This window comes from Haematobia irritans, chromosome 1 (genome assembly GCF_050003625.1).
Source record: "Haematobia irritans isolate KBUSLIRL chromosome 1, ASM5000362v1, whole genome shotgun sequence".
NCBI classification, from domain to species: Eukaryota; Metazoa; Arthropoda; class Insecta; order Diptera; family Muscidae; genus Haematobia; species Haematobia irritans.
Window position 1 is genome coordinate 227,554,929 of NC_134397.1, and position 11,633 is coordinate 227,566,561.

Sequence of the window (11,633 nt, forward strand, 5' to 3'; positions counted from 1 at the left end):
TTCTAGGTGCAATGGTCTGCAAAGGAAAGGAACGTTAAGGGAATGAATTAAGATACTTGACCTTCAAAGAAAGTTGAAAGCCTTTGATTTGGAAATCGTTTTGTTGAATGCGTATAACTCTTGAATGAACACCTTGCTTGACATGCACCAAGACCATTTTGGTTGAGAGCAATAATTTTTGGATACTAACTGAGATATTGGATAGATTAGAAGCTTCAAATATAGTTTGAAGCAGTTTGAATGTTAATTATATATACATTTTTTTAAATTAAGGAAACATTTTCACATTGAGATATCTATTGTAATTTTGGTTTTTCACGCTGGAGTTCATTCATATATGATCAGCGGTTCTCATATAAGAAGTGAAATAGATATTCGAGAAATGGAATATATGTCTTAATTACTATCTTATTTAGCATTGAAAACTATACGGAATTCTTAGGAAATCTGTTTTGGATAAGGGCTACTTTATGTTTAGTATCAATACCAAAATCATTAAAGAGAGATATTATTGTTGGATCTTAGAGAACACTTTATCAGTGGTTTTGGATAATACTTGGGGACCCGATGAAATACGAAATTTGAATTTATGATATTTCGAGATGTCCTGAATTTGCGCTGCGATATATCGATAGTTTGTCAAATCGGAAATTTTAGCAAGAAATCCGTTTGGTGTTTCTTCGAAATCTAATGAAAGTTGCTTTCATTCGAATCTTCAAAAGTAATCGTGGCAATTTTATCACTAATTAGCTTCGTGGTTCTACATATACATTTTTCAAAAGTATACAAATAAAAAATTCACGAGTCGTCTGATTTCTTCAATTCTCCGGCAGATTGTTGTTTTTGATTTCTAAGGAACTGTGTTGAGATCACCAAAATTGTTGTGTTTTTCGAATAAAATATGGCTCCTCAGAGATTCATTTTCTTTTCCGATCAATTGGTCACCTACTGTGCCAACTTCGCTGCTACCGATGTTTCGGAACACAGATTATCAAGTTTACAAGTTGATTTGGATGACCTGGAACGTCGTTGGCGTACTTTGACACAAGTGTATGAAAGTGCAATGACTGAGAATACACCGGAGTACACCAAGGAAGAAAAGGAATCAATTCATTCAAAATTTACAGAGTCATGTAAATCATACAAGGAATGCAAATCGTCTATGTTGGAGTTAATTGAAATTGAGAAAAGGAGTATGGAGAGGTCAGCGCAGCAATCCGAGTCTACTTTAGGCCAAACTTCCGCTAGATTATCCCAGGAGTCTGGCTTTTCGCTGAAAGTTCCTCCGTGCGATACGGAACTGTTTCATGGGGGATATGACAAATGGCCTAGTTTTAGGGATATGTTTACAGCGATTTACATAAACCATCCCAAATTATCGCCAGCGCAGAAGTTATTTCATTTAAGAGCGAAAACTCGGGGCGAGGCGAACCAAATAGTAAAGCAATTTGCACTAACTGATAATAATTTCAAGCTTGCGTGGGATGCTCTGATCCAAAGGTTCGAAAACCAGCGTATTTTGATAAACCACCAATTAAGGAGGATTTTCGAAATGGAAAACGTTAATTCTGAGAGAGGAAAGGGATTAAGAAACTTACTCTACACGGTTAACAATTGCCTTTCCATTTTGCGAACGTATAATATTTCAGTAGTTTCGTGGGATCCATTTCTTGTTTTTTGGGTATCTTCCAAGTTGCCTGAGGAAACACTCACAGCTTGGGAAAATTCTATAACGAACCACAAGCAGATGCCAAGTTGGGGTCAGTTAGACGAATTTATTTCAAGAAGATTGGATATGATAGAGTCCATTTCGGATATGCGAAAGCCTGCAAATACTCAGGTATCTACACATAAATCCCAGAATTTTCATACCAATTCTGAATCGAATTATCGTCCTTGTAAGGTATGTCGGCAAAACCATTCGGTAAGAGCTTGTTTTAAATTCAAATCGTGGCCGTTCAGCAAACGACAACAATTCGTTACCTCAAATAAGATGTGTGAGAATTGTCTTTCGCATGGGCATATAACTGCAAATTGCCAAAGCGAACACGTTTGCCAAAAATGTAGACAAAAACATCATACGCTGCTACATCCTTATCCTGAGAACGGAAATCCGAGAGAGTCAAATCCAGGAGCCCTAAATAATCGATTTTCACAAGATCAAGCGGCATCTTTCCACATAGATGCTCAGTTGGATGAATATCCGTCCACTTCTGACGGCGCATATGCTGGCGTTAACGATGTCCAGTCTCATTTTGCCAACTCAGATCAAGGGACAATTTTGCCAACGGCATTAATCGATATGGAGCATTTGGGAACTTTGTTCACAATTCGAGTTTTTATAGACCAAGGATCTCAAGAATCCTTTATATCTAGTAGGGTCGTTAATGAACTTTCTATTCCCACAAGAAAATCCTTTACGAGAATTTCAGGGATGGGTGGAACCATCTTGGAAAATTCTTCAAAAATTTGCAATGTTACACTTAAATCTCGGAAATCAAATTTCAAATTACGCACGTCGGCCATAGTTGTTTCAAGCCTAAAGCACCTAATGCCTGGGGCTCCAATTCAAATTCTTGATTTGACAGGAGCCAGTCGACTGGATTTGGCGGATCCCACATTTTTCAAACCTGGCCAAATAGACATGCTTTTGGGAAGTGATGTTTTGCCTTCAATTATTAAATCTGGAGTTGAGAGAAATGTTTTCGGAAGTCTTTTGGCGCAAGAAACGGAATTTGGCTGGTTAATTAGTGGGCCACCAAAACCCAGGACAGTAACCACATTCGCTTCTTGGGTTACGTCAAACGATTCTTTGAACGAGGATGTTCGTAAATTTTGGGAAATCGAGGAAGTTGCGACTGTAAAACCGATTTCTGATAGCGACGCTTGGTGTGATGAGTTTTACCAGAAGACTACGAAACGGTTGGAGAATGGAAAATACGTAGTGCGACTTCCATTTCGGCAGGACCTTCCACCTGAAATGTCGTTGGGACCTTCGCGACGTTCGGCGTTGGGGCAATTTCTAAGGATGGAAAAAACTCTTAAGAATTCTAAAGAACTCGAAGCTGAATATATTAAGGTTTTGTCTGAATACTGGGATCTGAATCACATGGAGTTGTCATCGTCAAATGAAACTTTCGAAAATAATCGATACACCACTTACTATCTGCCACATCACGCAGTGATCCGACCTGAAAGCTCCTCCACTAAAGTAAGAGTTGTGTTTAATGCTTCCAAGAAGACTTCTACTGGTGTTTCCTTAAATGATGTTTTGTACACTGGGCCAACCTTACAGAATGATTTGATGCTTATTATTCTTCGCTGGCGGTTTTATCAATTTGTCTTCAACGGGGACATTGAAAAAATGTATCGCCAAATTTATGTGGATGAGGAAGATAGATCTTTTCAAAAAATATTGTTTCGCAAGAGCCCTGCTGAGAAAATTCAGGACTACTGTCTCAAAACAGTCACATTTGGAGTAAGTTGTGCACCGTATCTGGCGATTCGCACGTTGTTGCAGCTCGCCGAGGACGGGAAAGTTACCCACCCTGTAGCGGCATCAATTTTAGAAAACCAAGTGTATGTAGACGATATACTGTCTGGTGGACACACAATTTTGGAGGCTCAATCTTATATAATGGAACTGATCGATTTGCTACAGTCCGCAGGTTTTCCTTTAAAGAAAATGACCGCAAATCATCCGCAAATTTTGCAACACTTGCCCCGGGAGAATCTTCTTAACGAAGACTTTCTAAGATTCAAAGAAACTAGTGAAACGAAGACGCTTGGCATTCGCTGGAATGCAATGACGGATGATTTTTTCTATAAGGTTGCAAACTTTTCCGTGGTTGATGCTCCCATAACTAAACGTAAAATCTTGTCTTTCGTGGCGAAACTTTTTGATCCCGCCGGTTGGTTAGCTCCAATTATAGTTCTAGCAAAGATTTTGATGCAACAATTGTGGATTGATGGAACAGAATGGGATGAGGAGGTAAAGCCCCATTCTCTTGATAAATGGAACTTCTTTATTTCTGACTTTTCCGAAATTGAGAATCTTAAGATTCCGCGTTGGATTCGATATTCACCTGAATGCAAGTTACAAATTCATGGATTCTGTGACGCTTCAGAGAAAGCGTATTGTGCATGTATATATGTGGTATCGACTTTTCCTAACGGTAGCAGAACATCATCCCTACTGGCCTCAAAAAGTAAAGTGGCTCCATTGAAAACCATAAGTCTACCGAGACTTGAATTGTGTGGTGCAGCACTACTATCGAGACTTTTAAAAACCGTACATCAAAATTTGAGCTTTCCTATAAAAGAAATATATTTATGGTCCGATTCAACAATTACTCTTGCTTGGTTAGAAAAGCCACCATTTTATTGGAAAACTTTCGTCGCAAACAAGGTTTCCGAGATATTGGATAATATTGGAAATATTACCTGGAGACATGTTCCAACATCGGATAATCCCGCTGACATAGGGACTCGGGGATGTACGGCATCAGAACTTCATTCGAATTCGTTGTGGTGGGTTGGACCAACATGGTTGGAAAAATCTCCTGAATTTTGGCCAAAACAAATCTCCTACAACGAACCAGTACTGGAGAAAAAAGTGATAGCATTTCAAACCCAAGTCCAGCTTGAGGATATATTGGAAAGGTTTTCTACACTTGACAGAGCTTTGCGAGTTGTTTGTTTCATTTTCAGATTTATTAGGAAATGCCAAAAAAGGGCGACTTGTGATATGTTCAACTCATACATTTCTGCTACGGAAATCTTGTTCGCCAAATTCAGGCTAATTAAACTTGCACAAATTTCGTATTTCCCCAAAGAATATTCTGCTTTAGAATCTGGTAAAGCAATAAGTTGTAAAAGTAGACTTCTTTCGTTGAACCCAATACTGGACGATAATAAACTGCTTCGTGTCAACGGTCGGTTAGCTAATTCGGACTTGAGCTATAATGAAAGATTTCCCATAATTCTACCTGATAAATCCAGATATTGTAAATTGTTAATTGAGTTTACGCACATAATACTCTTACATGCCGAACATCAGACCATGCTGCGGTCTATTAGACAAGAATTTTATGTTATACGACTAAAGAGCGCTATACGTCATTGTGTTCGAAAATGCCGAACCTGTACCATTTACAAACATCGATCGCAACATCAAATTATGGCTGCTCTTCCCACTGAAAGATGTACTTTTTCACTTCCTTTTACGAATACTGGTGTAGATTTTGCAGGTCCATTCGATCTGAAAACTTCAAGATTGCGGAATGCTAGATTACAAAAAGGATACGCTGCAATCTTTGTATGTCTTTCTACAAGAGCTGTTCACCTTGAAGCCTGTTCTGACCTCTCATCAGAAGCATTCTTATCTACCTTTAGTCGTTTTGTTGGCCGCCGTGGATTTCCCAAAAAAGTTTTTTCCGACAACGGAACAAATTTTGTGGGCGCTTCCCGAATTCTACGACAAGAGTACAGAAACTTTCTTAGATCGGTTGAGAAGTCAGTTGCTGAAAAATATGCAATGCATGATTTTACTTGGAACTTTATCCCGCCTCACGCCCCGCATATGGGTGGTTTGTGGGAGGCGGCGGTAAAAAGTATGAAGGCACACTTGAGGAAAGTTGCTTGTAGTACTAAATTTACTTTTGAAGAATTTTCAACATTTCTTATACGCATCGAGAGTGTTTTGAATTCCAGACCTTTGTCGCCTATAAGTGAGGATCCAACTGCTCTGATTCCATTGACTCCGGGTCATTTGCTTCGAGGTTCGCCATTGGTAGCTACGCCAGAAGAATACTCGGATAATCTTTCTCTTTTGAACCGTTGGAAAAAGCTTAAGACACTTCAAGTATTATTCGCGAAGCGTTGGAAAAGTGAATATGTGACTGAGTTACAAAGAAGATATAAGTGGAAAACGTTGCAACAGAATTTGAAACAGGACGATTTTGTAGTAGTAAAGGAGGACAATCTACCACCCACAGAATGGTGCTTGGGTAGAGTTCTCAAAGTTTTTACTGGTAAAGATTCAAATGTTCGTGTTGCGGAAATCCGTACACAAAATGGTACAATAATTCGCCCCTTGGTCAAATTATGTATGCTTCCAACTGCTTGATCCCTTAACAACCCGTTCACACAATAACTAAATCTTACCTTACAGCTTAACTTCAAATACACCAAAATGTCGTGTCTGTGGTGACCGTCATTTTCTTAAACACTGTTCCAAGTTTCTACAAATGTCCGTATCAGAGAGAAGAAGACAATTACATGAAAAACGCTTTTGCTACAATTGCCTATGTACGGCACACACTCGAGATTGGTGCCCTTCTAGGAGTAAGTGCATGGTCTGTCAGAAGAACCACCACACCCTTGTTCACGTTGATTCTAAGCTCCCATCCAAGTCAAGAGATTGTGACCGCCGTCCACTAGAACGACGCACACCCACCGTACGACGCTACCCCTCGAAGAGAAGTAGATCGAACGAATCCCGTCAAAGAGCACAGTCTTCAAGAGAGTCTAAACGAAGTCGAAGTTTTTTCAACGAACGACTGGGTAATCGACCTCGTACTCACGTGTTCCTGCCGACTGCGCTTGCTCGGGTGGTAACTCATGATGGTCCCAGCAAGGTGAGGTTGCTTTTGAACTCCGGCCATACTCAGACAGCTGTTTTAAAGTCATTGGTAGAACGATTACACTTAAAGACTACTAGACGCAATAACCAAGAATTTTGTACATTAAATTTGGAATCGTATCATGATCCATTGGTCAAAATTCAGATGAGCTGCCTCATTGAGTCAAATTTCATGAGTACACTTCCAACCACCACAACAGAACCAAAGCTTCGCAGTATCTACAACCACTTGAATGATCTAGCGGATCCTCATTTTTTTCAACCATCTAATGTGGAAGTTCTAGTCGCGAATGACCAATTGCCAAAAATTCTTCGAGCTGGCCTCATCCAGCCCTCATCGAATATGCCCATTGCTCAGAGCACAATTTTTGGCTGGACAATTTCCGGGGCGTGTCACTTTTAACATTGCAGTCCTGCAAGGGGGCCGGTATGTTGAACCCTGTTCAACCATCTTTACGTCATTTCCAATACTATATAATGAATATGTATAATTGAATTATATTTACTGAATTAATTTTATATTTGAATTAGAATCATAAAGAAATTGAAAATATTGAATTGAAATAACTGAAGTATCAAATAGAAATTGTGAATTACCTAGCATAGAGAAAGTGGCAACTCCTTGCTTCTCTCTTCAGTGAAAGCTTTCACTCAAATTTAATCTTAGCGATATTCGTCCTTCTCTACCATTAAAATGAATTGCTGAATTAACGAATTTGTACACTTGATATGTATAATGGTATTTTTTTATAACTCACTTGTGCATCGTCATCCCGCTTGGTAAGCTGTCATCCCAATAAAGTTCCAGACAAAACCTGACATCTTGCGTTTTCTTTACATTTTTTCTTTTTGGTATTTTACAATTCCTGGAGACTCTGAAACCACAATCGATTAACAGTCCACGATTCAAGGAGCACATCCAGAATTGTACACAAGGGCAACATATTTTTTGCGAAACGAAAACGCTAAGAGAACACTAATTTTTCAATTTGAAACGAATCTCACAATTTAACATAGTTCAGTGGATAGTGTGTTGGCTTACAAATTGCATGGTCCGAAGTTCGATTCTCCGTCCAGGCGAAAGGTAAAATGTTAAGAATTTATAAAATCAAATAATTTCTTCTACATTGTTTGTATTACAGAAAAAGGAACTAAGAACTAAACAAGTATATACGGCCGTAAGTTCGGCCAGGCCGAATCTTATGTACCCTCCACCATGGATTGCATAGAAACTTGTACTAAAGACTGTCATCCACAATCGAATTACGTGGGTTGTGGCATCTTAAACCTTCTTAACAACGTTTTCTATATTGTGAGATAGTCCATACGTGGTAGGGAGCCAGAATTGAAATATGGGGGTCGCTTATATGGGGGCTATATACAATTATGAACTTGATATGGACCAATTTTTGTGTAATTGGGGATCGATTTATCTGAGGACTATATTTAACTATAGACCAATATGGACCTAGTTAGGCATGTTGTTAACGGCCACATACTAGCACAATGTACCAAATTTCAACTGACTCGGATGAAACTTGCTCCTCCAAGAGGCTCCAAAACCAAATCTCGGGATCGGTTTATATGGGGGCTATATATGATTATGGACTGATATGGACCACTTTTGGCATGGCTGTTAAATATCATATACTACCATCACGTACCAAATTTCAACCAGATCGGATGAATTTTTCTTCTCCAAAAGGCACCGGAGGTCAAATCTGGGGATCAGTTTATATGGGGGCTACATATACAATTATGGACTGATATGAACCAATTCCTGCATGGTTGTTGGATACCATATACTATACTCATCCAAGGGGCTCCGGAGGTCAAATCTGGGGATCGGTTTATATGGGGGCTATATTTAATTATGGACCGATTTCGACCAATTTTTGCATGGGTGGTTGAGGCCATATATTAACACCATGTATCAAATTTCAACTGAATCAGATGAATTTTGGTCTTGCAAGAGGCTCCGGAGGTCAAATCTGGTGATCGGTTTATATTTATTTATTTATTTACACAGCATAATTAGCAGCTGGTTACAGTAAAATAAAAAGTATGACGCTTATAATACATTAAAAATAAAACAAAATAAAATATATCTATATAACCTATTTTAGAAATTGTAGGGACAATAGAAGATTTATAGGCAGGATTGGGACTAGAATTGGATACAAACAACAACAAAAAAAAAAACAAGAGAAAAAAGAAGAGAAAAAAAGAAAAAGATAAGATAATATAAGGAACAATTTTACAACAAGAATTGGGAATATAGTGTAAAGCTGGAGTAAATTCATTGCGGAAAAACTGGGATACCAGGGATAGAATAGGTTTTGTATTAGACGAATTATGGGTCAGGAACTAAGAGAATCAGGAACTAGGATGAATCAGGAACATGGTGATAGCAGGAATAAGGACAGCAGGAACGGATACAGGAAATGACGCCAAAGCATAGTAGGAGCATAGTAGGTATGTTGAAAGGAAGAAATTTAGGCAATTACAAGTCAGGAACCAGGACGAATCAGGAACACAGCAGTATAAGGAAATGGAAAAAATCGGAGAGAATAATATCGCTTGAACGGGAGTTATTGCAGGAACATGGTGATAGCAGGAATCAAGAACACAGTGATAGCATGAATAAGGATAGCAGGAACGAACACAGGAAATGACGTTAATGGACAGGAGCATAATAGAGAGTTATTGCAGGAACAGACAGGAACAATAAAATACGAAATACGATATAGTTATAGTTATAGTTGACAACCCATTAGATCACAAAACTAATCCATAAGGATAGCGCGTTTTATACAAGCTATGGTATCAGTGAGTGAAAATAAATTAAAAGAATGGTTAAACTCAATTATAAGACGATTCAATGGGCTATTGGCCTCGTAGTTGTACTTTAATAATGGTAGTCTCAAGGGCAAAAAATGTCTCATTGGTCGACTTGGTACAACAAAGTTCAAGTGTCCAATCAAGAAATCTGAGTCAATCATACCATTAACCAACTTCACAATAAATAAAATATCCAGTATGCGCCGTCTTCTCTCAAGGGTTGGCAAATCTATCAACCTCAATCTATTCACGTATGGAGGTAACTCCGTCACGTCACCCGATCCTAATCCTCGTAAAGCAAACAACAGAAAATTCCTTTGCACTGACTCGATCCTATCAATATGACAATTGTAAAAAGGAGACCAAATAATAGAACCATATTCAAGAATCGGACGCACATGAGACGTATATAACCGCTTACCTAGGTAAGGGTCATCAAACTCCTTCGACCAACGCTTTATAAAACCTAAAACAGACATAGCCTTCCCAACACAGCTATCAATGTGGCAGTTAAAATTCAATTTAGTGTCCAACCGTACCCCCAAATCCTTAAAACAAGATACCTTCTCCAGATAATAGTCATCGATATGATAATATGGGGGCTATATATAATTAAGGACCGATATGGACCATTTTTTGCATGGTCATTTGAGACCAATTTTTGCATAGTTGTTAGAGACCATATACTTACACCATGTACCAAATTGGATGAAATTTGCCTCTCTTAGAGTCCCCGCAAGCCAAATTTGGTGGTCCGTTTATATGGGGGCTATACGTAAAAGTTGACCGATATGGCCCATTTGCAATACCATCCGACCTACATCAATAACAACTACTTGTGCCAAGTTTCAAGTCGATAGCTTGTTTCGTTCGGAAGTTAGCGTGATTTCAACAGACGGACGGACGGACATGCTCAGTTCGACTCAGAATTTCACCACGACCCATAATATATATACTTTATGGGGTCTTAGAGCAATATTTCGATGTGTTACAAACGGAATGACAAAGTTAATATACCTCCATCCTATGGTGGATGGTATAAAAACCTCGTGGAAATGAAAAAGATGTGAGGGAAATGCAATTAGCCAGAAAAGATTTTTTTTGAGTTAGTCTTTATAAATTGTTTTTACATCCTGGAAAAGAATAAACGTTTATCACAAAAAGTATATATTTTTCTTCCAAATAAACTTCGTTAAAGCAAACAGCAAATGAGAAACGAATATTGTTTGTGTAACATTTCGTTTGGGAGGAAAGAATTATTTTATTTGCGTGTAGATTTTCAGATAAAGGACAATAGATAGCCAGTTGGCTGTTGAATTGAATTCAAAACTGGTTGCCTCTTTAGTTCATATGACTAAATCTCATCAGTACGAAATTTCATGAAAAACAGCTGTCGTTCGGACGGACAGCCAAACTTGTATAGACTCAAGAATTGATTCTGCCTGTGACCATCATGGTGTCTTAGAGCAATAATTTTGGTAGGCACAATTTTTCGAAGATTTACACTCTACCTTTCCAGCAAATTTCAAATAATATTTTTTTTTATAGAAACTGGTGTGTCTACATTCACCCAATAGTTGTTGCCTACTTTAATAAAACCATAACTATTTGTTTTTTGCAATTTGCCAAATAAAAGAAATGGTTTCGGGTTGGCAGTACAAAAAAATAACGGCAAAACGACATAAAAAAATCCAAAAATAATAAAATAAACAAAAGGGCATATAAAGGTCTTTAGAAAGAGAAATAATTTCATTTACGAAATGAACTTTATGAATTAGGTGGAAGTAAAGCTCCTTTCTATAACAATGGTATTTGAAAGGTGATGGTGGTGGGCATTTTAACAATGATCAATGGATCTTTAAAAATAAGGCGGCTTTACGGATGCTTGTTGTGTTTGGGGAGTTATATTAAAACACAATGTGATGTTTTGTCCATTCACACCCAGGAAAGGGAACTTATAGAAATTACACAGCATACCATTCAACACCAAAGGTTGATGTAAGTTTATTTGGCCTCCCCATGACTCTTAGCCTCTTCTTGGCCTAGTCATCTCAAATTATGATAGGAAAAGACAAACGCAAGAAAATGCCTCAATTTGATAATGGAAAAAAAGTAGCAATTACCAACCATACGCCCAGAGTGTTGCTGT

General features: G+C 38.3%; 1 protein-coding gene across 1 annotated transcript; it reads left to right on the plus strand.

Moving 5' to 3' along the window:
* Positions 1 to 901: 901 nt before the first annotated feature.
* Positions 902 to 6,127, plus strand: LOC142235175 (uncharacterized). Its single transcript, XM_075306433.1, has one exon. It carries the CDS (start codon positions 902 to 904, stop codon positions 6,125 to 6,127), a length of 5,226 nt encoding a protein of 1,741 aa, XP_075162548.1.
* Positions 6,128 to 11,633: the final 5,506 nt, after the last annotated feature.

What these genes read in the sequence shown, in the direction of transcription:
- LOC142235175 (XM_075306433.1), top strand. Translation starts at nt 902, where the DNA reads ATGGCTCCTCAGAGATTCATTTTCTTTTCCGATCAATTGGTCACCTAC.